The 27,331-nt window shown below is 44.5% G+C and overlaps 1 protein-coding gene across 3 annotated transcripts in view; it reads right to left on the bottom strand.

Moving 5' to 3' along the window:
• Window positions 1-19,881, bottom strand: part of CYTH3 (cytohesin 3) — a 113,663-nt gene extending 93,782 nt beyond the window's left edge. The window contains exon 1 of one of the 3 annotated variants that reach the window (XM_032266475.1): window positions 19,714-19,878. In XM_032266475.1, the coding sequence (XP_032122366.1) occupies window positions 19,714-19,747 (34 nt within the window). In that variant the 5' untranslated portion in view covers window positions 19,748-19,878. Of the gene's footprint in view, window positions 1-19,713 lie in introns of all 3 variants that reach the window. The other 2 variants (XM_032266473.1, XM_032266474.1) reach the window with 2 other exon arrangements.
• Between the last annotated feature and the right edge of the window lie 7,450 nt (window positions 19,882-27,331).

Raw genomic sequence — 27,331 nt, forward strand, 5'->3', positions numbered from 1 at the left:
CTGTTAGTTATCTTAAGAATGATAATGATTGTACTTGTGTAAGGGAATGTCCATAGGAGATGAACGCTAAAGTATTTCTGTGAAAAGCGTTATGATGTTTGTAACTTTTTTTTTTTTTTGAGACGGAGTCTCATTCTGTGGCCCAAGCTGGAATGCAGTGGCGCGATCTCAGCTCACGGCAAGCCCTGTCTCCCAGGCTCAAGCAATTCTCGTGCCTCAGCCTCCCAAGAAGCTGGGATTACAGGCACACACCACCACACTTAGCTAATTTTTTGTAGAGACAGGGTTTCACCACGTTGGCCAGGCTGGTCTCAAACTCCTGACCTCAACTAATCCATGGGCACCTGGACCTCCCAAAGTGCTGGGATTAAAGGCAAGAGCCACCACACCCGGCCATCATGTTTGCACCTTGTTTTCAAATGGGTTCAGTCCCTCTGTGGTGTGTGTGTGTCTCTCTCTCTCTCTCTCTCTCTCTCTCGCTCTCTCTCTCGCTCTCACACACACACACACACACACACACACACACACACACACACACAGTGTAATATAAAGACAGACAAGCAAATGTGGCCAAATGCTGGCAGCTGATGAATTTAGGTGAAAGATGTATAGGATTCATTGTACTATTCCTTCAACTTTTCTGTAGATTTGAACATTTTCAAAATACAAAGATATAATAATCATATTGCCAATCATCGGTTATTCCTAAGCCCAAATACAACAATTCTTCCAACTCACTCTGCTCAATATGTAAACACGGGCAGGCCACGGGCTTAACATATTGATGACTAACAGTTTTGAATGCCTGCTATTATAATCATCTGAGATTTTTAATAAATTCTTCATATAAATAATTTCACTTGGGTTTTTTAACGTCCACCTTGCATATTAGAAAATTAAAGCTTAGGGAGATTATGTAACTTAAGGCTAGAAATGACAGAGCTGCAGATATTTACTTAAAAATATGCCAACACCAAATATTTGTCAACACCAGCCAGGTTCAAATGTTTAAACAAACTTATGTATGCACACAGAAAGTATAAATACAAATTCTCAGAACCATTAACATTACAGTTGATGATATTCTGCCTTGAACAAGGGGAATCAGCCAAAATATCCTCAATGGCTGACCTGATACAGCAAACAGGCAAAAGTTCTGAAATCCGAATTCCCAGAGATCCCAAGGGAAAAGAGGGCCTGTCCAATCCCACAGAACTAAGACTGTTTAGGGAGGAATGGCTACATAGTCATCTCCAGCATGATACATCCCAACAAAGTAGGCCATGAAGAAGCTGGCTGAGGACCAGAAGGCTCCCACAGTGCTGTGGGTCCAGCAGCCAATCAGGAGAGGGAGGGAGGGATATGTTAGGGACATCAGGAGAAAAGAGCTTCAACTTCAAGTCTCTTATGAAATTAAGGTCTTAAAGACTCCCCTCTCTAGAATGTGGTGGAGACACTCAGGTTAGTGTGACTACCCAAGCTTGACCTTTAATCTCTTTAACCAAAGTTGAAATGGCCCTGTCGATAACTTTACAACTCTCTTTACAACTCTAAGGAAATAGCTCTCCTGTAAAATCTGTTCCTGAAATTCCCAGTCACTAATCCAATCAACTACATTTCTTGGTTGCTGACACCAAGATAAAACCCCTACATCAAGTCCTGAGACTCAAGACCTTCTGCTGGGAGGTATTCTCTCCAAAGGGAGTCGCTGACCACTGGTTCAGGCAGAGGGTCCTAGAGCACACTCCCATTTTTGGAACTCCTGGGCAGGCCTGCACCAAACCTCAAGGTGGCTGGAAGGACTAGGATAGTGAACTTTTCTCTGAAGACAAAAATTCTTTGCCATCCTTTACAGGTAAAACAGAAATGGGAGATAGAAGTTTCAGTGCAGAACTTAGCCAAAAGACTTCTGAAATAGATGGTCTTCATCACCTTGAGATGCAAGACAGTCTGCTCTTCACCACGATCATAAAAGGTAATTGACAAGACATGCAAAGAGAGAAGGCCCCAGACTCCTGTACTGAGAAGGGAAATGTGGAGGGGGATGGAGGCAGTGGGAAGGTAATAGAGACTTAAATCCTAAAACCAAATGTCCAAATACTAATAGCAGCAGAACCCAGGGGAAATAGCTTATGTTCTTTCCAGATTAAAAAAATTAAAAAGTCATGTTCTGCATGTCCAGCCAAATTACTGGGCACTTGTGAGGCAGAACTACTACTGGGGAAGCCAAAGGAGGGCGAGACACACCGTGTGCATTTGGACTCTGCTCCCTCTGCAAGCTGTCATCAAGTGTGGGTGCCAGCGGGGCAATGTGTGGGGAGCAAGAGCTGGCAGACTTCAAGACCAGTCTGACCACAAAAAGGAAGGAAAGAAGGCATCTGACTTTCTTTTGTGAAAACTGAAACATCCTAGTAACCACCTGACTAGTATACAGCTTAACCACTACTTTAAATTTCAGGAACACAGTCCATACAGACACCCTGTGATTCCCAAGAAAAGGCAACACTTTAGAAGAACACTTGTCCAACGTGATGATTCTTTTTACATAAGGCAATGAAAGGCATCATTTATTCTCAAAATGTGTCATGCTCTCAGAAGCGTGGTCATATGCTGAATCAAAGTCTCCAATAACTCGTCCTCCCACGCTTGGGAAATACAGCCTCATCATGTGAACAGGCCAAACATTCAAAAGACACTAAAATTCTTCAATTTTCCCATACTCTAACACAAACAAAAATGAATTCATTTGTCTGATCCTTTCTCAACTCAAAAAAATTTTAATCTAATTACTGAAACTTGGAAAAGGACATTCTTGATCATTTTATTTCCTCTCTGTGAAGAACTAAAAGGAAGTCCTGTCTTCTAACAGAATATTAAATTGCGAATGTCTGCCACTTTTGATTACTGTATTTTTCTAAATGTATATGTTAAAATAAATATAAAGATTTACCAAATTCAACTATTAATGTATTTCTAAGCATATGAGAATATACTGTTTTATTAAAAGGGGAGAAAGTGTTAATCTCAAAAAGAAAATATAACCTAGCTAAGTTCTTAAATATATATATATGCTTATGAATACTTATGGAAGAGAAAACGTGTTTTTCTCTTTGCACTCTATGGCGAGGAGATCCTTAGTGAATGAAACCTACCTGCTGCTACAGCCAGTATCAGGCTAGATGCCTTGAGCTCCAAGTTACAGTACACCGCTACTCAATCATTTAAACAAGAGAGGTATTTACTGTCCCACATGACAGAAGTGTGGAGACAAGGAGGCTCCGGGGCGGATGAAATTCAGCAACAGAACTATCTAGAATCCCGCTAGTCACCATCAGGGTATGTCCTTGGAAGTGGACAGGCTTCAGAACCATTGTGAATGGAAGCTGGCTACTCATCCAGGCCCAACAAAGTCTAGCCTAAGAAATGCAGCGGGGCTGAGCACGGTGACTCACTCCTGTAATACCAACCCTGTGGGAGGCCAAGGTGGGAGGATCACTTGAGGCCAGGAGTTTGAGACTAGCCTAGGTAACATAGCAAGACCTTGTCTCTACAAAAAAATATTTTTAAATTAGCTGAGCATGGTGGTGAGCACCTGTGGTCTTAGCTACTAGAGAAGCTGAGGTGGGGTATCACTTGAGCCAAGGAGGTTGAGGCTACAAAGAGCTGTGATCATGCCACTGCACTCCAGCATAGGAGACAGAGCAAGACCCTATCACAAAAAAAAAAAAAAAGAAAGAAAGAAAGAAAGAAAAAAAATAAATGCAACTCCTCATATACTTATTTATGAAGGAAGAAACTTCTTGGAGAAATCTCCCTGCAAACTGCCCAGCACATTGGCCAGATTCAAGTGGCACTCCCACCTCTCCTCCACTCGTGGATAAAGAAAGGGAGAATATCCCACCTACTTAGACCATTTAAGATGTTTCCCTTTGTGGTGATAAGGTCCTCTTCCCTGAAGGGTAAATACCTAAACAATTCATGGTTCTATGGGCAAGGAAGCAAAGAAGGGCGGATTTGCAATAGGGTAGCAACTATGTCTCTATGCAGAGTCAAATACAGCTGTAACAATGACCACAAGCTACAAGGCAACGCACAACAGAGAAATAAACTGGTTGATCAATCCTTCTTCTGACCCCCAAAATATCTACATCCTATTTTATGGTTTCAAATCAAGAGTTGTTATTTAAGTTACATTTTACAAAAAGGAAAAAATACTGTTTAAAGTCTATCAGCCACCCTATTTCTTGAATCAGCTATAAAAATAGTTAAATAATTCACCTTTAATCAACATTCATATTATCAAATTGTGGTTTTAAAGAACCTCCAGAATGTGAAATAATAAATGCAACCCAGATGTTCACTAAAAAATGAAAACAAGATTGTTTTTACTTCATAGCAACCAAATAGGTCAACCCATTTCCTCCTTCAGAGAATTCTCAGAGGACCACAAACTCCACTCAAAAAGCATGTGTTTCATATGTATCTGTCCAGAGAAAAAGGAAACTCTGCTGTCCAAAATAAACGGAGAATATTACATGTTCCCATGAAAGTGAATTAGAAAGTTGTAGTAAGCCTGTGTCTGCACATTGCCAAACATCTGGATGAAAACTTGGGAGGAAAAAAGTACTAATTACCTAGATATTGGGAAATACTTTTCGATCATCATCCAAATGCTTAGTTTTATAGCAAATTGATTTTATTAATTACAGGAATAAGTTTTTCAAAAAGACTACAGTAATTAACAATAGACCTGTTGAGAGTTTAAAGCAGGAACTTTTATTGTCTCCTATTTGAACAGTGCTCCTGGTGACTTACTAAAAACCAAGTCAGCTAAAAGAGTAAATTTACTCTAGGAAAGTAAATCACAAATTCTTCTTGGCCAACTGAAATTGACTCAGGTGAGTCTTTTCTAATATTTACATAATACTGAAAAGATATTTATCCAAAATAAATGCTTGCTCTTTTGGCTCCAGCCAAATGATAAAACACTACAGAATCCGATGTCTATTCCAGGTTACTTAGGAGCAATCTCGGCTCACTGCAACCTCAGCCTCCCAGGTTCAAGAGATTCTCCTGCCACAGCCTCCCAAGTAGCGGGGAGGTGCCCGCCACCACACCTAACTAATTTTTGTATTTTTAGTAGAGATGGGGTTTCACTATGTTGGCCAGTCTTGAACTCCTGACCTCATTATCCGCCCGCCTCTGCCTCCCAATTTGCTAGGATTATAGGCGTGAGCCACCTCGTGCAGCCAGTTAACTGGGTACTTGACATTAACCATAAAAAGTTTATGTTTGGTTAACTTCAAAAATCAGAATGGAGAGTCATGTATTTGCTACTCTAATTTAAATGATTTAGTATTTTCCCCATAAACTCAAAATATTTAATATATCAGTTTTGGGTTTTGTTGTTTCTGTTTTTGTTTTTTTTTTTTTTTTGAGATGGAGTTTCTCTCTTGTTGCCCAGGCTGGAGTGCAATGGTGCTATCTTGGCTCACAGCAACCTCTGCCTCCCAGGTTCAAGCACTTCTCCTGCCCTCAGCCTCCCAAGCAGCTGAGATTACAGGCATGTGTCACCATGCCCAGCTAATTTTGCGTTTTTAGTAGAGCCAGGGTTTCTCCACGTTTATCAGGCAGGTCTCGAACTCAAGACTTCAGGTGATCCACCCACCTCAGCTCCCCAAAGTGCTGGGATTATAGGCATGAGCCACCGTACCCAGCCAATATTTAATATATATCTTAAGCAGCTTTTAGGGTACTTTGACAAAAACTATTTTTTTTTTTTTTTTTTGAGACGGAGTTTCGCTCTTGTTACCCAGGCTGGAGTGCAATGGCGCAATCTTGTTTCACCGCAACCTCCGCCTCCTGGGTTCAGGCAATTCTCCTGCCTCAGCCTCCCGAGTAACTGGGACTACAGGCACGCACCATCATGCCCAGCTGATTTTTTGTATTTTTAGTAGAGACGGGGTTTCACCATGTTGACCAGGATGGTCTCGATCTCTTGACCTTGTGATCCACCCGCCTCGGCCTCCCAAAGTGCTGGGATTACAGGCTTGCGCCACCACGCCCGGCCTTGACAAAAACTATTTTTTAAATTTCATTTCATTTCAAAAGTTTCAATGGTTCCATATTACAGGCTGACAAACCTGCTTTCTAAAGGATCTGGAATAATTTCTTAAAACTAATCTTCCTCTAGGCCAGGCGCTATGGCTCACGCCTGTAATCCCAGCACTGTGGGAGGCAGAGGCAGGCAGATCACAAGGTCAAGAAATCGAGACCATCCTGGCCAACATGGTGAAACCCATCTCAAAAATTAGCTGGGCATGGTGGCACACACCTGTAATCTCAGGTACCTGAGAGGCTGAGGCAGGAGAATGGCTTGAACCTGGGAGGCAGAGGTTGCAGTGAGCCGAGATCACACTACTGAACTCTAGCCTGGCAACAGAGCAAGACTCTGTCTCAAAAAAATAAATAAATAAAAACTAATCTACGTCTCCAAAAGTTACTTATACTGAGAGTAGGACAATGCAAACAGCGTTATTTTGTAACACACCTGATATAAACTATTGGTCTCCTATGAAAACTTCCTTGAGAAATACTTCACTGCAAAACAAATGTACCCTTCCCTCACTGAGCTCCAACCACTGGGGCTTCCCCTCTATTCTCATAACATGCCACATTTCCAATTAAGACCCATGGCACATGCCTTTCCTTCAGCAAGGACACACCTTCCCACACTCCGTTCTCGGCCCACTCCAGTCTAGCTAGCTCCCTGACTCTCCCCAAACTGTTTTTTCTTTCACATCACCAAGTTCAGTAGACATATCTCCAGCCCATTTTAGGCTATCTCTGAGGGCATTCAACACAGCTGATCACTCCTCCTCTCTCCTGCAAGCCACAAGCTTCAAGGCTTCCTAGGCCTCACTGGTTACCCTCTCAGTCACCTTTGCTGCACTGTCCTCAGTCCTAGGATTTTTCTCCTCTCTCATCTCTCTTCCTTATGTGAGCTCATCCACTCACATGAATTAAAATCTCCCCAATGTTTATCACCTACCCAAATTAGTCTTCTGAGCAGCAGACCAACACAGACAGCCAACTGCCTACCTACCATCTCCACTAGGATATCTCACTGACAAGTCCATTTTAAATAGCAAAATTGAATTCCTGAGAGTCTGCTTCCAGTAAAAGCTGACTAGTTCATTGCAGACCAAGCTTTCTGCCAAGAACAACTTAAAAAGCTGAACAAATTATTAGAAACAACTGTTTGAAGGCATCAGAGAGCTACCCATGCAGTGAGGGCTCTGGAGGCCAGGATTCCAGAGAGAGAAGGGAAGTGCAGAGAACTGAGCCCAATCACCCAAGCCACTCTTCTCCTTGAGGCATTTGCCAATTCACAGCCGAAGCTGGGAAGCCAAAATACTAAACAGAAACAAGTGACTGAGAATCCAAGAAGGTCAGCAGACTCTCCACCAGTTTTAGGGGACTGAAGGGACAAAAAAGTTAGAGTTCAGGGGCTGCCAAGTACAAGAGGACCTGGGAAGCATCCCAAGCATCCCACTGGGAACCCAGAAGAAGGGTAAACCAGAAGTAGACCAAGCCTCATAATTTTAAAGTGATATTCCGGCCAGGTGAGGGGGCTCACATCTATAATCCCAGCACTTTTGGAGGCTGAGGCAGGCAGATCACTTGAGGCCAGGAGTTCAAGACCAGTCTGGGGAAACATAGTGAGACACTGGCTCCACAAAAATAAAAAGTAATTAACTGGGCATGGTGGTGTGGTGGCATGTGCCTGTAGTCCCAGCTACTTGGGAGGGTGAGGTAGGAGGATCATTTGAGCCTGACTGTGCTCCAGCCTAGGCAACAGAGACCCTGTCTCAAACAAATAAAATAAAAAGAGCAAGGTGCTATTACCTTACTTTAACTGCCTGCCAAATCCTCAAATGAACACGACAGGCAGCGTCTTGAATTATCTCTATAATTTTTTTCTTTTTTTTAACAGAGTCTCGCTCTGTAGCCCAGGCTAGAGTGCAGTGACATGATCCCGGCTCACTGCAACCTTCTCCTCCTGGGTCCCCATTCAAGCAATTCTTCTCAGCCTCCCAAGTAGCTGGGATTACAGGCATGTGCCACCATTCCCAGATGATTTTTGTATTTTTAGTAGAGACGGGTTTCACCATGTTGGCCAGGCTGGTCTTGAACTCCTGACCTCATGATCCACCCACCTCAGCCTCCCAAAGTGCTGGGATTTCAGGCATGAGCCACCGTGCCCAGATTCTCCTATAATTTTTCATATACATTGTCCAGAATTTAATTAAAGGTCAATAGGCATATCTAGAATCAAGATCACATGACTGAAAACCAAGGGTAGACAACAGAACACACTCACAAGGCATCCAAATATTGGAGTTATCAGACACAGACTTTAAAATAACTGTGCTTCACATAATAAAGCAGTTGACAAGATAAAAATACCAGCAGAAAATTGGAATTTTAAAAAAATGAAGAAAACTGGAAAAGATAATAATGGAAATTATGAATTCAGTAGGTTTTTTTTTTTCTTTTTTATTTATTTATTTTTTTAAAGATGGGGTTTCACCATGTTGGTCAGGCTGGTCATGAACTCCCGACCTCAGGTGATCCACCCGCCTTGGCCTCCAAAGTGCTTGGATTGCAGGCGTGAGCCACCACACCCAGCCAAACTTAGTAAGTTTTAACAGCAATTACAGCTGAAGAAAGAATTCGTACAATGAAATATAGGTCAGAAGAAGATACAGAGTGAACCACGGAGAGGCAAAGGGATAAAGAACACAGAAAAAAAATCTAAGATATATAGGACACAACACAGAGAACATGGTTTTTTGTTGTTGTTTTTGTTTGTTTGTTTTTCCCGGGAGGAGAGAACATGTTTAATGCACAGGTAATTAGAGTCCTGGAAGGAGATGAGATAGAAAATGCAGCAGAAGCAATAAATGAAGATATAATAAGAATTTTGCAAATCTAATTTAAGATCAAGCTTTGTCACAGCACTGCCAAAAAGAAGAAAAAGAACAACTAATCCCAAGCAGGATACATTTGAGGAAAACCACATCTGGACACATCCACAGTAACAGCTGAAAACCAAAGCCAAAGAGAACATCTTAAAAGCAGCCCAAAGGGAAGAAAAACACACTAACTTGAAAAGAGCAACAATAAGACTGATGTAGCCTACTTCTCCACAGAATCAATGGATGCCAGAAGGCAATAAAATGACCCTTTCAAAACAATGCAGGAAGGCCAGGCTCAGTGGCTGACGCCTGTAATCCCAACACTTTGGATCACTTGAGGCCAGGAGTTCAACACCAGCCTCAGCAACACAGTAAGACCCCCCCCCAACTTTACAAAATTAAAAATTGCAAGATATTAACTTGAAAGCCTACAACTATCATCCTGATGAAACTATCCTTCAAAAATAGAGGCAAGCTTGACACAGTGGCACACGCCTGTAGTCCTAGCTACTCGAGAGGCTGAGGCAGGAGGACTGCCTGAACCCAGGAGTTCAAGGCTGCAGTGAGCTATGATGGCATCACTGCTCTCCAGCCTGGGAGTGACACTCTGTAATTTCAAAAAATTTGTTTAAGTGGAGGCAAAGTAAAGACCCTCTTGACCAAAAAAAAAAAAAAAAAAACCTCAAAATAGTTTTACCCCTGCTCATTAAGCAACACCACTACCAGGCCAGACACCTAAAGTCATATTTGATTCCTGCAGTTCCTGTACCTCTAACATTTTCCAAGCTGTATGTCCATATGATTCTCCAAAATACATTCTATCCTGTGACAAGAGCTCATCTATAACAATTCTTCACATGTACCCCTAAGCCTAATATAAAAGTTTAAAAAAATACATTTCATCACTACAAAGCAACACAAATTAAAGCAATACATAATTTCTTATTCATGACATAGGCAAGCATTTAAAAGAAAGGCAAACACTGAATGCTGATTAAAATGCTGGGAAATCACACTACTCACAAGCCCCTAAAGAGAAAGCAATCTGTCATTATCTATTAAAACTGAAGCATGTCTGTAACTCACAACTGCAATTCTAGAAATATACTCTAGATTAACTCACATTTGTGAGAAGAGAGGACTAAGGAGCTCACCTCAGTACTGTTTGTAACAACACTAGTGTAATACTGACATTAAAAAGTTAAACACAGGGCTCAGCCCGGTGACGCCTATAATCCCACCACTTTGGGAGGCCGGGGCAGGCGGATCACTTGAGGTCAGTAGTTCCAGACCAGCCTGGCCAACATAGCAAAAACCTGTCTCTACTGAAAATACAAAAAAAAAATTAGCAGTGCATGGTGTTGCAAGCCTGTAATCCCAGCTACTTGAATGGCTAAGGCAGAAGAATCGCTTGAACCCAGGAGGTGAAGGTTGCAGTGAGCTGAGATCACACCACTGCACTCCAGCCTGGGCAAGAGTGAGGACAGTTCAACAGAGTGAGGACTGTTCAAAAAAAAAAAAAAAAAAGTTCAACACGAGACAAGATAGATAAAATCTTATTGCAGTTAAAAGAAATAAACAAGGTCTATATATATAATCACAAGGATAATCTCTAATGCAAGGTAAAGAAGATTACATACAGTGTGATCTCAGCTTTATAATCTTTTTAAAACAAATTAGGGCCGGGTGCAGTGTGGCTCACACCTGCAATCCCAGCACTTGGGGAGGCTGAGGCGGACGAATCACCTGAGGTCAGGAGTTTAAGACCAGTTTGGCCAACATGGTGAAATCCTGTCTCTACCAAAAATACAAAAAATTAGCTGGGCATGGTGATGGGCACCTATAATCCCAGCTACTTGGGAAGCTGAGGCAGAAGAATCACTTGAACCTGGGAGGTGGAGGATGCAGTGAGCAGAAATCCCGTCACTGCACTCCAGCCTGGGCAAGAAGAGCGAAACTCCATCTCAAAAAGAAAAATTTAAAAAGACCTGCCTGTATATTGCTTACGGAGGCACACGCACATCTATTTAAGTATGAAATATATAACAGGCCGGGTACGGTGGCTCATGCCTGTAATCCAAGCACTTTGGGAGGCTGAGATGGGTGGATCATTTGCAGTCAGGAGTTCAAGACCATCCTGGCCAACATGGTGAGACACCGTCTCTACTAAAAATACAAAAGTTAGCTGGGTGTGGTGGCGCATGCCTCTAATCCCAGCTACCCGACAGACTGAGGCAGAAGAATCACTTGAACTCCAGGAGGCGGAGGCTGCAGTGAGCCGAGATTGCACCACTGCACTCTGGCCTGGGTAACAGACTCCATCTCAAAAAATAAAAAACAAGCCGGGCACGGTGGCTCAAGCCTGTAATCCCAGCACTTTGGGAGGCCGAGGAGGGTGGATCACGAGGTCAAGAGATCGAGACCATCCTGGTCAACATGGTGAAACCCCGTCTCTACTAAAAATACAAAAAATCAGCTGGGCATGGTGGTGCGTGCCTGTAGTCCCAGTTACTCGGGAGGCTGAGGCAGGAGAATTGCCTGAACCCAGGAGGCGGAGGTTGCGGTGAACCAAGATTGCGCCATTGCACTCCAGCCTGGGTAACAAGAGCGAAACTCCGTCTTAGAAAAAAAAAAAAAAAAAAAAACACCATACACCAGAGGTCTCCATGTCAAATTCATCATGGTTGCCTCTAGGAAACATGAAAGCAAAGAGCAAAAGGACCAGGGATTGCTAGACAAAAGTGACTTCAACTTTATTCAATATTTATTAACAAATATTTACTTGAAAGCCTACTATGTATCAAGCACTGTTCTAGATCTTGGAGATATAACTGTGGATAAAAGCAGAAAATATTCTTACTTTCACAGAACTCACATTCTAAGAGAAAAGACACAAATATATAATAGGTAAGGGGTGACACGTGTTAAGGGAGAAAGATAAAGCTGGGAGTAACAGTGAATATGATTTTAGACAGGTTGGTCAAGGAAGACTTCTGTGGTAAGGAAACATTTGAGCAGAAACTTAAATGAAGCAAGGACACACCACATGCAGGTATCTAAGCGGAAACCACTACAGCGCAGCAAGTGCAAAGGCACTGAGGCAGGAGTATGCTCCGAAAGGTGACCAAAGAGACAAGAACAGAGTAGAAAAGGGAGAGGAGTGATGGGAAATGTCAAAGAGACAGCAGGGGACTAGAATAATGGTCAAGGACAGTCCCCAAGGTCAGAATGTTTTTTACATATTTAAAAGGTTATTTAAAAAAAAAAAAAAAAAAAAATACTTGTGACAGAGACCATATGTGGCCTACATGGCCTATGATATTTACTATCTGGCTCTATTATAAAAAGAGCTTGCAGCCCCCTAAACTACAGTGGACCATAAGGTCAGATAGGATTCTAAATAAACTGAGGACAGGCAAACTTTACAGGAGTGACATGACCTACCTGTCAAAGGGAATTGCCCTGGCTGCAGTGTGAACAAGGATGACAGTGGGAGAACTGTCGGAAGGCTTAAGGCAAAACATGTGAAAGATGGCACCAAAATTTGGCTGGGCGAGGTGGCTCACACCTATAATCCCAGCACTTTGGGAGGCCGAGGTGGGTGGATCACCTGAGGTCAGGAGTTCGAGATTAGCCTGACCAATATGGAGAAACCTCATCTCTACTAAAAATATAAAATTAGCCAGGTGTGGTGGCACATGCCTGTATTCACAGCTATTCAGGAGGCTAAGGTGGGAGAATCGCTTGAACCTGGGAAGGCGGAGGTTGCAGTGAGCCGAGATCGCACCATTGCACTCCGGTCTGAGCAACAAGAGTGAAACTCTGTCTCAAAAAAAAAAAAGAAAGAAAGAAAGAAAGATGGCACCAAAATTTTGGCCTGAGCAACTGGAAGAATAACACTGCAATATACTGAGATGTAGAGACTTACCAGTAATGCTTTATTTTTAAAAAATAGACCTATTGGGAGGCCGAGGCGGGTGGATCACGAGGTCAAGAGATCGAGACCATCCTGGTCAACATAGTGAAACCCCGTCTCTACTAAAAATACAAAAAATCAGCTGGGCATGGTGGCGCATGCCTGTAATCCCAGCTACTCAGGAGGCTGAGGCAGGAGAATTGCCTGAACCCAGGAGGCGGAGGTTGCGGTGAGCCGAGATCGCGCCATTGCACTCCAGCCTGGGCAACAAGAGCGAAACTCCGTCTCAAAAAAAATAAAAATAAAAATAAAAAGCAGGGGGACAGTGGTTGAGAATAGGGATTCTGAAATCAGAAGGCCTGGGTTCAAATCTCAGCTCCACCACTTATTAGCTGTGAAATTTGAGACAAATTACTCAGCTTCCCTATGCCTCCATTTTCCAATCTATAAATAGTAACATTATGAAGAGTTAATAACATATAGAGAGAACACAGCACATACAGCATCAAGTAAATATTAGCCAAAATTATTGAAATGTAAATCAAATGTCATTTCCCTGTTTAAAAATCTTTCATCGGCCTTATGTACTTAGAATAAAATCTGCATTCCTTAGCTACTGAATGTCTGACATGCCCTCAGTCTATCTCTCCCCCTCCTCTGTTCAGGCCACACAAAGCTGCTTTTAATACTCTAGAATACTCAGCTCTTGCCAATTCTGTGCCTTTCCTTCTGCCTGGTCCACTATCCCTCTAGGTTGCACCTGGAAGGGCATTTCCTCAGAGGCCTTCCCTGGCCACAGGTTTTCCCTACAACCCTCCCATCCCTCACTCTTTCTCTTCCTCAACCTCTTGTTGATTTCCTTTAATGCACCTAGCATGATCTGTAATTATTTTATATATAGCTGTTTACCTTTTTTGTCTGTCTTCCCATCTAAACATGAGCTCCATGGACATGGGAAATTTATCTGCTGTATTCACCACTGTTAGGCATCAACGTAGTTTGAATACATGCCTTGCCCAAATTGCGTGTAGAACTGTAATCCCCAATCTTGGAGGCATATTCCTCATGGCTCAGTGCTGTCCTTGCAACAGTGAGTGAGTGCTCCTCAATCCGGTCGTTTAAGGATGTGGCATCTCCTTCCTCTTGCTATTGCTCTGGCCATGTGATGTGCCTAATCCTGCTTCACCTTCCACTAAGATAAAAGCCTCCCTGAGGCCTCCCCAGAAGCCAAGCAGATACTGGCACCACGCCTGTACAGCCTGCAGAACCATGAGTTCATTAAACCTCTTTTCTTTATATATTACCCAGGCATTTCTTTATAGCAATGCAAAAACGGCATAACTCAGGCACTAATAGCTCTTGTGCCATGCACAGAACCTGGTATTTGGTAGAGACACTATCAACATTTGAGTAAATGACTACAAAATAATATGCTCTAAGCATAATCTAAAAGCACCCATCACATCCACCTTTTAAACTCTCGAAAGTATAATAACTTACTATAGACTGGAAAAAATAGGTAACATTTTATAACTTTACATTGGATATCTATCATGTTCTTTTTTTTGTTGCTGCCTTCCTAGAATACTTTTTAATCTATAAAAATTCCCTCAGGCTGGGTGCAGTGGCTCATGTCTGTAATCCCAGCACTTTGGAGGGCTGAGGCCCGTGGATCATGAGGTCAGGAGTTCAAGATCAGCCTGGCCAAGATGATGAAACCTCGTCTCTACTAAAAATAAAAAAATTAGCTGGGTGTGGTGGCAGATGCCTGTAATCCCAGCTACTCGGGAGGCTGAGGCAGGAGAATCGCTTGAACCCGGTGGGGAGAGGTTACAGCAAGCCAAGATTGTGCCACTGCACTCCAGCCTGGGCGACAGAGCGACTAAGACTTTGTCTCAAAAAAAACAACAAAAAACCTCAAAAAAGGTCTAAAATGGTATTTTCTTACCAGCATACTATTTTTCTATGAAACTGTTTTCCAATTTTAGAAAATAGATTATTCAAGCTTTTTTGAATTTCATAAAATAAAAAGATACACAGTGAAGTTTCCTTCCCACCTATATTCCCCAACTATTCAGTTCCCATCAACCTCCCCAAACAGGTAACCATTGTTATTAGTTCCTTGTTTCACCTTCCAGGAAATCTGCATGCATCAACCATCACTTCCTCTTTCAAAAAACAAGAATGGGAGCAAACAATGCACATTTTCCTACAATTTGCTCTTGTAACAAGATATTTTGGAGCTCTCTCCTTGTCAACTAAAAAAAGAACTTTCTCGTTCCTTTCTACAGCTTTATAGCCTCCTTCACCATCTGGGTAAGGATTTCTCTGTTAAGTCTCCTGCTTGCTGATGGACACTCAAGGCAATAAATTATCTTATACCTATGTTATCTCACACATGTACAAATATATCTGCAGGTTAAATTCCTAGAACTGAATGAGGAATCAAAGGATTTATACACCTGTAATTTTTAAAGCTACTGCCTAAAGCTCCTGTATCTATCAGGGTCCACTCAGAGAAACAGAGACATCCAGAGAAACCATCCCTTTAAGAATCTGAGCCAGGCGTGGTGGCTCAAGCCTGTAATCCCAGCACTCTGGGAGGCCAATGTGGGCAGATCACAAGGGCAGGAGTTCAAGACCAGCCTGGCCAGCATGCTGAAACACCATCTCTACCAAAAATACAAAAAAATTAGCTGGGCATGGTGGCATGCGCCTGTAATCCCAGCTACTCAGGAGGCTGGGCTAGGAAAACTGCTTGACCCCGGGAGGTGGAGGTTGCAGTGAGCCGAGATCATGCCACTGCACTCCAGCCTGGGCAGCAGAACAAGACTCCATTTAAAAAAAAAAAAAAAGAATCAGAAATAGATGGAATTTAATATAAGGTATTAGTGACAGGTGTGATGGAAAAACTGAAAAGGCAAACAGGAAATGATAATCCAGAGATTAGCAAAAGCAAGCTGCCGTTACCACTTCTCAAATAGAGGGTAAAAGGGAGGGAGGTATTTCCAAGGCTCAAAGGCGAGGTGGACCAAGGGGCAGAAGCTAGAGCCAAATGGAGACAAGGCAACTGCCAGAGACACTGCCTGAGGCAGATCGAGGAGAACTAACCTGTTTTCATCCTTTCTCCTGCCAATCCTCCTGCCAGTGGCTCCCAGTGGCCAATCCCAGCCAGAAGCCAGCTGACCAAGAGCCTGGGAAATATTGCCTGCAGGGACTCGTCCCTGCAGGGAAAGGGCAGGAAGAAATGGATCTGAGCCAAGAGGACATGGCCTGGCCTCGCCTCCTGTGACTAACTTACACTCTTACCCGTAAATGTTTCAAATGGCCTTGCCAACAGACTTTTCACACTTGGGGGTTACTGCATGTCTGAAGGTGAAAGGTGGAAGCTCAATCTAGTCTTAATTTGCATGTATTTTATTATGAACGAGGCTCAGCATCGCTTCACCTGAAGCACAGACCTAACCCTCACTTAACTGATCAAGGAGGGAACAAGGTAGGGAAAGGAATGCCAATTAGAGTTAATTCAGCTCATCTGCCAGGCATGCTCCAGCCCAAACAGGGCACGAAGACAATGCCAAGGAGCCAAACTAGCCAGTCACCCTCCATGCAGAGACTTAGCTCAAGAACTGTTCTGGAAAAACTGAAGGGCAACAAAGCCCCAAAGGAATTAAAAATGCCTTAACTTCACTCTGCACACATTGTAAGGAACAATGTGTTCTTGTAATCTTGTACCCCCCACTTGCTCCTCTTGTAACTGCCTTCCAGCCATTCACACCACCATCCTCTCCCTCCTTATCTTGCATTTAAAGAACAAACAATACAGTGGACAAAAAGCTAAATTAACTTACAAAAACAGCAAGTAGGAATCAATTTTTCAAGTCTTTTAATATGACCATTAACAAAAAAGACCTTTTAAATTATCTTTGGCCTCTACCATAACTACTGTTTGAATAGATTATTTACCTTATCTTTTAAACAAGCTGAAACTGACTCCCACAGATACAGTTCAATGTTAAGTATTACACTCTAAAAATATACCAAAAAGTGTTATGCTTTATCATCTGCTGGCAACTGAAATGGTTTTCCATCAGGGAGCTGAACTTTATTTTTTTAAACATGAATTTTAAACCATTTTTTTAAATCTAAATGGTATTAACTGTAAAGAGGTATGTTAACTTCAAAACTTCCGACTGCCAAGAGTTAAATATAAGCACATCAAGTTTATACAATTACAATGACTCATATTTCAAAACTTTGCTTTTCACCTGTTTCAAAAATACTTATCCTAAGACTGCTAAATATATATATATGTATATATATATATATATATTTTTTTTTTTTGAGACGGAGTTTCACTCTTGTTGCCCAGGCTGGAGTGCAATGGCATGATTTTGGCTTGCCGCAACCTCCACTTCCCCAGTTCAAGCAATTCTTCTGCCTCAACCTCCCGAATAGCTGGGATTGCAGGCATACACCACCATGCCCAGCTAATTTTATATTTTTAGTAGAGACAGGGTTCACCATGTTGGTCACTCTGGTCTCGAACTCCCGACCTCAGGTGATCTGCCCTCTTCGGCTTCACAAGGTACTGGGATTACAGGAGTGAGCCACCGCACCCAGCCTACCAAAAATATTTTTAACTGTCTGTCACAAAGCAAGGGAGAAAGCTATTTATAAACTAAATCGATAAAAGTTAAAAGTTATTTTCCAGCACCTAACATGCTGGCTGGCATTTTATTGGGCAATCAATAAATAAATCTTCATTGTTGAATGTTCTGGTGAGGTGAATTAAATAATACACTTAAAACATTCATGTATTTCATAAGAGTTTTGTTTTTCAAATCTGAAATACACGCTTATTCCAGAAACTTGGAAAACTTGAAAAAATAAAATAATCCATAATGTCACCAGTTTTTACATTGTTTAACTGCTTATTTTAATGGTTGTAAAATACTTGAATAAACTTCCCATAATTTACCTCACCATGCCCCTACGGTTGGTATTGCTGTTTTCAATGTTTTGCTATTACAAACAGCATAATACATCTTTATACAGGAGGGTTTTTTTTATTTATTTCAAGGTTGCTTCCCTGTGATATATTAACAACCCAAGGACAGTTTTAAGACTTTTGAAACTTAATATCATGCTTTGTTATACCATTCAAGATCTGCAAATTGCTAGAGCACACTAAAGCTTCCTTTTTTTCCTCTCTATCCCTGCTTTTATCTTCAAGTCTACATTTCTTTTCTGAGCCCAAAGCACTTCACAAAACAAACTGCCAAGCCAGCCTGCCTTGACTCTAATGCCCAACGTCTGCATATTACAGTTATTTGTCCTTCTTTTCTAACAAGAGAAAACTGCTCTGCCCAAATTATGACAGGCAGGAAACACGACCTCCACCGGGAATCCATTCCTTAGGATCTCGCTCCAGACAGACAGCCTGACTTTAGGAGGGTTTGCAACTGGGCTCCTTCGTTCCACAGCGCTCCCTTTTCATAAACACACCCACGCGGTGCCACAGTGCTACCCCTAGCTTCAACTATGAGAACTGAACTCGCCAAATGCCATGACGGGTGCCAACTTCCCACCATCCTGGCTGCATCGCGTCTATCAGCAAAAAAAATCTCCCTCTGAGCAGCACTTGAATTCTAGAAGGCACCTTGATGATGAACCACTTCATCCTGAAGCATTCAATACTGCTGATTCTTACAGGCAGCTGCTGCGGCAGCCTGTAATTAAGATTTCTCTAAACTGCTCCCTTATTACATGGGGTTCTGATGATTCTGATGATTTCTCTGTCAGCTCAAAGGAGATCTTTAGCTCAAAAAAGCCAAAATTGAAAAAAGTCTGGAGAACCTCAACTTCGTCTGTTCCTGTAAAAACATAGGCATTAACCCTTTGCTTTCCAAAGCGAACAGCCACTCCATACAGACAGGCACGTTCTTGTTTTTAAAATCTAATTTGCAGCATGACCCAACAGTCATTTGTATTCCACGAAATAATTTCCAACAAACACGATCCCTCCAGCAAGAGGAAACCGAACATCAGACACAGACCACCTGGGGCACGTCGGGCACCGACCCGACCCACTTGGGAGCACACCTGGCTCCGAGCACACCTGGCTCTCCAGTCTCGCCTCGGTGCTGGGTGCAGCTCGTGACCCCCACCCTCCGCTCCACCGAGTTTTTTTGCTCACTCTGTCGCGTCTGCCGTTTCCTAAAACGCCTACCCCAACCTGGACTCCAGCTGGCCCCCTACCCGTTCGAGCAAATCCGGCGACCGTTTCTGACCCAAAGCCAAGCAGCCTGTCACGCTTTCCAACCGTTCCCCCTGCCCTACCCTCCTGTACCCCCGAGGAGCCCCCCATGCCAAACTTTCCCCTCCCGGTTCCCCACCGGCTCAGCTGCTTCCGCCCACCTGAGCTCAAAGGGGGCGTCCGAAACATCGGGCTCCAGAGGGCGTGGACGCCCTTGGCGACAAGATGCGGGGAAGGTCGCCCCACAAGGTCCCCCGCCCCAGAGGAGCGACCCCCGAACCCCGGCCCGAGACTCCGGGGTGACCCCGACCCGCGGTGGCCCGGGCCTGGTACCCGGACCCTCGCCAGCGCTGGACGGCGACCCCGGCCCGCCGCTTCCCTTGGGCCCCCAAAAGTCCCCGTCTCAGCCCCGGCCCGGCGCGCCTCAGGCCTCCAGCGGGCGCCGCCGCCGCCCCAGTCCCAGTCTCCTCAGGAGGACCCCGGGCCGGCGCCGCGCCCGCGACCCCCAGCCCCCGGCCCCAGGCCGCCGGCGAGCCCGCCACACCTCCGACACTCACCGCCACCGCCCTCGCCGCCGCCGTCTTCATCCATCTTGAGGCCACTCCCGCAGCCGGCAAGCCCCGGGCGGGCGGCAGAGGGGCCGCGGGCGGGGGACGCCGCCAGAGGTAGCGTGAGGGGAACCAGGCGGCTCCTCAGCGCGCAGCCCAGGTCGCGGCCGGGCCTCCTCCCGCCGGGCGGGGCCTCGCTGGTCGGCGTGCGGTCACGTGACCGATCCAGGCCCCGCGGTGGGCGGGGCGTGAGGCCGCACGGCCCCGCCCTCGGGAACTGGCCGGGCCCGGCGGCGTCTGCAGCCGGCGGAGGCTGTAGACCCGGCCCTTGGGGCGCCGGCGGACCTGGAGCGCGCGAAGCGAGGAGTCCTCGCCCTCAGCCTTTCAGTAGCCTGCGAACGGGCGTGGGGCCTCGGACACTGGAAAACCACATTCTGCAAAACCCAGTGGCCAGGAGTGTAACTTGCACGTGCACTCTGGGTAAAAGATCAAGAAACGAACGCATTCAGAAGTCAGACCTGGCCAGGCTTGGTGGCTCATACCTGTATTCCAATACTTTGAGAGGTCGAGGTGGAAGGATCGCTGGAGACCAGAAGTTCGAGACCAGCCCCCGTAACATAGGGAGACCCTGTCTCTACAAAAACATATGTTTAATTACCCGTGCATGGTGGCGCGTGACTGTAGTTCCAGCTACTGGGGAGGCTGAGGTGGGAGGTCACGTCACTTGAGCCCAGTAGGTCGAGGCTGCAGTGAGTTATTGCACCACTGCACTCCAGCCTGGGTGACAGAGTGAGACTGTCTCAAAAAAAAAAAAAAAAAAGAAAAAGGTCAAGCCTTCTCCTTCCTAAGATATGCATGTCAGAATAATTCCAGCCTTTCAGCTGTCTCATATATAATAGAGCCTCTCCTTCCCTGGCGGTGAGTGCATTTTTAAATTAACAAAATGCAGAGCTTGTAAATGAATGTTGTCGGGAGGCTGGAACGGAATCCCAATCCAACACACCTGGGGCTCAGCCCTCAAAGGGCATTGTAGGGGTTGGCCAATCTGGCGGCAGATGCCCTTGGAGTTTAGCGCCAGTCTTCCTTGGAGAACTGCCAGCTGCCCTGGATTTATGATGCAGAAGGAGCTCTGAATTCAATTTCCCTTGGGCAAAGCCAGGGTCCTCAACGCAGGCCTCCTGGGCAGAAGGCCTCGGCTGGCCCCTGCTCCACATCGATGGATCTCTTCTCTCATTCCCCATATCTTGCTTCCAGTAACTCCTGAAGCATTGCTTGTAGCCTCTCCCAAGCCTTTCTGCTGGAACTAAATTGTATTACAGAAAAGCAAACATTGTAATGGAGGAGATAGTTCATCTCTAATATAATTTTCCAGCAACTGTTTTATATTTACAAGCTGTCCATTGAACCAAAGGATCCTTCCGTTGTCATCTATCAAAGTGGAATAGCTGTCACCTTTTTTTGGTTCAAGGTTGCGGGATGATTTCAGAGTTCAATCTCGTAATAACCTCAAGAATTAAAAACCAAGCATTCTGGTGCAACCAAAGCCACGAGGGACACTTTTTTTTTTAAGACAGTGTCTCGCTCTGTTGCCCAGTCTGCAGTGCAGTGGCTCAAATGATCCTCACACTTCAGCCTCCCAAATAGCTGGTACAGGCTACCACACATCCACTAATTTTTGTATCCTTTTGTAGAGAAACAACCTTGCCATGTTGCCCAGGCTGGTCTCAAACTTCTGGACTCAAGCAATCCTCCTACCTTGGCCTCCCAAAATGCTGGGATTACAGGCGTGAGCCACTACACCCAGCTGAGGGACACTTCTGCATGCAAAGATGTTTACAGCCTGAGTGACAAAGACTCACCAGAAAAGGGGTCCAGGGGTCAGGAGATGTAGGGTTCAACTCCCAACCCCTAGACTAGGCTTCCTGATCTTGTTCCCGTCAGGCTTTGTTATCTTGGAGATAAGAGCATAGTTACTGAGAAAAAAGGACAGCACTACTTTGAACTTGATAATGAGATAGTGGAGCTTTGAACTCAAAGATACTATCAATTATAAATGCTTTTTCATGTCAATTCTTTAGGTGTCTTCGAATGTGATCCACAGGTGCTTCTCTCGGTTTTTTTTTCTTTTCTTTGAGACAGAGTCTCTCTCTGTCGCCCAGGCTGGTGTGCAGTGGCACGATCTCGGCTCACTTGAACGCCTCCTGGGTTCAAGCGATTCTCCTGCTTCAGCCTCCCAAGTAGCTGGGACTATAGGCACACACCACCATGCCCAGCTAATTTTTTGTATTTTTAGTAGAGACTGGGTTTCACCATGTTAGCCAGGATGGTCTCGATCTCCTGACCTCGTGATCTGCCCACCTTGGCCTCCCAAAGTGCTGGGATTACAGGTGTGAGCCACCGTGCCCAGCCTTTCTCAGAGTTTTAATCTGAAAGTGGCTTATCTGATCTCCATCTAATCTAATTTTCATCAGACTAAAACACAGCCCAGTTACATAAGCAGAATATTATATTATCCCCATGGGTTAGCCTGAGCCTGCATTTCAACAAATTCTGCAAAAACATTGTGAGGATAAAGTCTTTGGGTGTCATTTCTGCTCTTTAATGGAGAAACTGGAAGACTTCAAAATCTTCACAACTCAAAGGAATTAGTATCTAAGAGGAAAATTAGATATTTTCAAAAAGAAGTGCTTTTCAGGATCTCTCAAATCCCACCAAGATAGCAATGATCTAATCTGCTTCATACATATTATCTCTACATATAGGAACATTAAGTATTTTAGTTACCCACTAAGACAGGCACTCACTTTATGCATAGTTTATGAGTGGTTTGCTCAGATGCTGAAAGCTTTATAAGTGAATTTGTAAGGATAATAATCCATGCAGCTAGCATCGCTCCAGAATCACAAGTATGAAACCCTATTATTAAATTGTTGCAATCATTTGGTCAGATGACAAATATTAGGTATTAGGTACCTCCTGTATTCCAGGCACTGTCTTAGGTGCTGGGAAAACAATGATGAAAAAGATAAATTCAGTCCCCAGCTTTATGGAACTGATGGCCTAGAAGGAATACAGCCATTTAGCCATTTAGCAAATAATTATTTAATTGTAATTTTTTTTTTTTTTTTTTTAGAGACGTGGTTTCACCATGTTGGCCAGAATGCTCTCGATCTCCTGACATTGTGATCCACCCACCTCGGCCTCCCAAAGTGCTGGGATTACAGGCATAAACCACTGTGCCTGGCCTTAATTGTAATTTTGACATCTGACTCTATAGACTTTCTCATAGTATTTACTGTTTCATGCAAATGGGCTTTGTAGCCTTAAAACTGCTTCGGGGCCAGGCACGGTGGCTCACGCCTGTAATCCCAGCACTTTGGGAGGCTGAGGCGGGTGGATCACAAGGTCAAGAGATTGAGACCATCCTGGTCAACATGGTGAAACCCCGTCTCTACTAAAAATACAAAAAATTAGCTGGGCATGGTGGTGCGTGCCTGTAATCCCAGCTACTCAGGAGGCTGAGGCAGGAGAATTGCCTGAACCCAGGAGGTGGAGGTTGCAGTGAGCAGAGATCGTGCCATTGCACTCCAGCCTGGGTAATGAGCAAAACTCCATCTCAAAAAAAAAAACTGCTTCAGGGCTGGGCATGGTGGCTCATGCCTGTAATTCCAGCACATTCGGAGGCCAAGGCAGGAGGATCACTTGAGCCCAGGAGTTCAAGACCAACCTGGGCAACATAGCAAACTGTGTCTCTACAAAAAAATAAAATAAATAATAAATGACTCCTGTAATCCCAGCACTTTGGGAGGATGAAGCAGGTGGATCGCTTGAGTTTAGGAGTTTGAGATCAGCCTGGGCAACATGGCAAAACCTGGTCTCTACAAAAAATACTAAACATAATTAGCTGGCCATGGTGGCACAAGCCTGTAGTCCCAGCTACTGGGGAGGCTGAGGTAGGAGGATCGCTTCAGCCTGGAAGGCAGAGGCTGCAGTGAGCTGAGATCACACCACTGCACTCCACCCTGGGTGACAGAGCCAAACCCTGTCTCAAAAAGTATATATTAGCGGAGTGTAGTGGTGCATGCTTGTAGTCCCAGCTACTTGGGAGGTCAAGTCCGGAAGGCTGAGGCTACAGTGAGCTGTGATCAAAATACTGAACTCCAACCTGGGCAACAGAGCAAAAGCCTATCTCAAAAAAAAAAAAAAAAAAAAAAAACAAACAAACAAAAAAAAACTCCTTTAGGACAGAGACTGTAGTCTGTATTTATTCTGTCTCTGCTGTCTGCTGCAGGGTGTGGCCATGTCAAAAAAAATAGTGAAAACAGTAATATTTGTTATGACTACTGGATGAACAGGGCCATCAAAAATGGAAAACATTTTGAAAGCATGTTGAAACCCATTTATCAGCCTTTTGACCACTGCAGAAATAGTTGAAGAAATCAAGAATGTGAACATTCCGGAAAGGTCAGAGGACTTCTTTGTACATTCATCTCATCCTCCAAGTAGAAGTCTGTGAAATCACACAGAAGTATCCTCTCCGGGCGCTGAGGGTCCCTGCCAAGGACAGTTTCTTGATATTTGGCCATAAAGAGGCTTCCTTAGCTGCCCAGGCAAAAGCTGCTCCAGACCCTGCCCAGAGCAGCACTCTTGTCTCCCCTGATAACAGTTAAGAAATGCAGGCACAAATGTGACCGTCAGCAGATGGGGACATCAAATAATCTGTTACATCGGCGATCTGGCCCAGTCCGGAGAAGACACGCACTGTGGCCAGCTCACAGTCAGCTCACAGTTATGAAAGGAAAGAAATGTTTTCTGCAACCTAATTTCATCTAGGAAAGAAAACATCTCTTTGGAATGGAGATGATCTTGTGCAAATTAACGTGCGGGCAAATGACAGGGGTTTATGTGTCAGGTCACATCCTTATTAAATTTTCAAAAGCCTAGACATTCCAACCTTCACAATACCCTGTCTCTCTTTCCAGCCGTTCAACGAAGTCCACCTCGGTCTTATTCTTCCTATCCCCAGAATAATCCATGCAATTGACATCAGTTCTCTGGCCTCACATTACCAAGGACAGCTTAATTCCTTTCAGATTGATTAGTGACTTGCATTTTTGTAAGAACAAAGGTAGTCAGATTTCTCTGTGGTAAACTTGGAACAAATAATTTGACCACAATTTGAGCTATTTGTCATTGGAAGAAAAACGTTATAGCCACTCAAATCAGCATCAGTACTGAGAGTTACTATATACAAGGTGTCTTCTATAGTACTAAAAACTTATTTTTATCTACTTCTTATTTTTTTTTTTTGAGAGAGAGGGTCTCGCTCTGTTGCCCAGGCTGGAGTGCAGTGGTGCCATACAACTGACTGCAGCCTCAAACTCCTGGCCTCAACCACCCTCCCACCTCACTCCCAAAAAGCTGGGGCCACAGGCGAGCACCACGACACCCAGTTGATTTTAATTTTTATTTTTTGTGTAGAGTCTCACTGTGCTGCCCAGGTTGGTCCCGAATTCCCAGGCTCAAGCAATCCTCCTGCATCGGCCTCCCAAAGTGCTGGGATTGCAGGCATGAGCCACTCCACCTGGCCTCGCTCTTCATTTTTATAGTATGTCCCTGACCTACTAAAAACAACAAAAAAATTAATTAAAAAAATTAAGTTGGTCAGAGTCTGCAGTGTGCAGCTTAAAATCATCAAGAGAATCCAACCTGGGGTGCAGGGTGTACTATCGGACAGGCAATTAAAAAGAAAAAGGGTGAAAATGACAACCATCAAGATGTAGCACATCTGTGTCTGTGATCATAGTCCTTGGAATAGAAAGTGTGCTGCTAGGCTAGGGACGGTGGCTCATACCTGTAACGCCATCACTTTGGGAGGCCAAGGCGGGTGGAGATCACAAGTTCGAGATGAGCTTGACCAATATGGCAAAACCCTGTCTCTATTAAAAATACAAAAATTAGCCGGGCATGGTGGCACGCACCTGTAATCCCAGCTACTGGGAAGCTGAGGCAGGAGAAACGCTTGAACTCGGAGGCGGAGGTTGCAGTGGGCCAAGATCATGCCACTGTACTCTAGCCTGGGCAACAGAAAGAAAGGGTGCTCCTAGCCAGCAATCAAGCGTCCCAACACAAGTCACAGGGCACTGTAATCTGGAGGGCCTAATGGCACCCAAACCAATGTGATACTGCAATTTGACTTGTAAGACAGCAAAAGTTGAGCATGAGTTCTGGTCATTACACCGAGCAATGACCAATAATCGTCACTGGGTCTCAGCCATGACATATTACAAGGTACCACCTTTTGGACCTGGATAGCCTAGACTCTAAAATCATATGGCCCAGGCACCTCTGTTTCTTGGATGTGTGACCTTGGGCAAGTTGCTTCACCTCTCTGTGCCTTAGTTCCTATGAAATTTCTGTGAAATGGAACCAACAACAACCCAGCCCATACAGTTACTGTGAGAACCAGTTACTTATTTACAATAGTTATTTATTTACAATGAAAACCAGTTATTTATTTACAATAAATACTCGTCATTGTTATCCACAGAAGTAGGAAGTTTTCCAGACTTCTGATTCACAAGCCAGAGAGAATCCGCCACCCAAGCTGGGAGGCAAAGCTGAATTTCAGTAAGGGCTCCCTCCTTCCACGGCCACCTTCTCACTGCTGTCTTTCCCTCCAAGCCTGCCTTCTGGAACCCACTCCTTCCGAGCTCTGTGGTCCCTACTTATGTGTCACCACTGCATACCTCATTGGTCTGGGTTCTTGGGGCCACAGACACACGTGTGCATTGTATTTTATTCTATTTTATTTTATTATTTTTTTGAGATGGAGCTTTGCTCTTGTCGTCCAGGCTGGAGTGCAATGGCGCAATCTCGGCTCACTGCTTCTTTGCCTCCCAGGTTCTAGCAATTCTCCTGCCTCAGCCTCCCACGTAGCTGGGATTACAGGTCCCCACCACCACACCCAGGTAATTTTTTGTATTTTTAGTAGAGACGGGGTTTCTCCATGTTGGTCAGGCTGGTCTCAAACTCCTGACCCCAGGTGATCTACCCGCCTCGGCCTCCCAAAGTGCTGGGATTACAGGCGTGAGCCATGGCACCACGCCCAGCCACATGGGCATTTTCATAAGGGAATCTGGGGACCCTGGGCATCCTCTTTTGATGTTGTTTTTTTCATTCAGCAACCTGCTTCTGGACAGGCATGGTGGTGCATGTCTGTAATCTTGGGAGGTTGAGGATTGCTTGAGACTAGGCGTTCAAGGTCAGCCTGGGCAACATAGTGAAACTTTGTTCCCACAAACAAAACCTATTTCTTAGCCTCTCTATGTAGGCCCTGGGGAGTCAACAGAAGACAGCAGTCAGTAACTTTTTAATTTTTTTTTTTCTGAGATGGAGTCTCACCCTGTTGCCCAGGCTAGATTGCAATGGTGCAATCTCAGCTCACTGCAACCTCTGCCTCCCAGGTTAAAGCGATTCTCCTGCCTCAACCTCCCTAGTAGCCGGGATTCCAGGTGCGTGCCACCACACCCGGCTAATTTTTTTCTGTATCTTTAGCAGAGATGGGTTTTCACCATGTTGACCAGGCTGGTCTGCCCACCTCGGCCTCCCAAAGTGCTAGGATTAT

This window comes from Sapajus apella, unplaced genomic scaffold, assembly GCF_009761245.1.
Source record: "Sapajus apella isolate SASKATOON/1434 unplaced genomic scaffold, GSC_monkey_1.0 scaffold159, whole genome shotgun sequence".
NCBI classification, from domain to species: domain Eukaryota; kingdom Metazoa; phylum Chordata; class Mammalia; order Primates; family Cebidae; genus Sapajus; species Sapajus apella.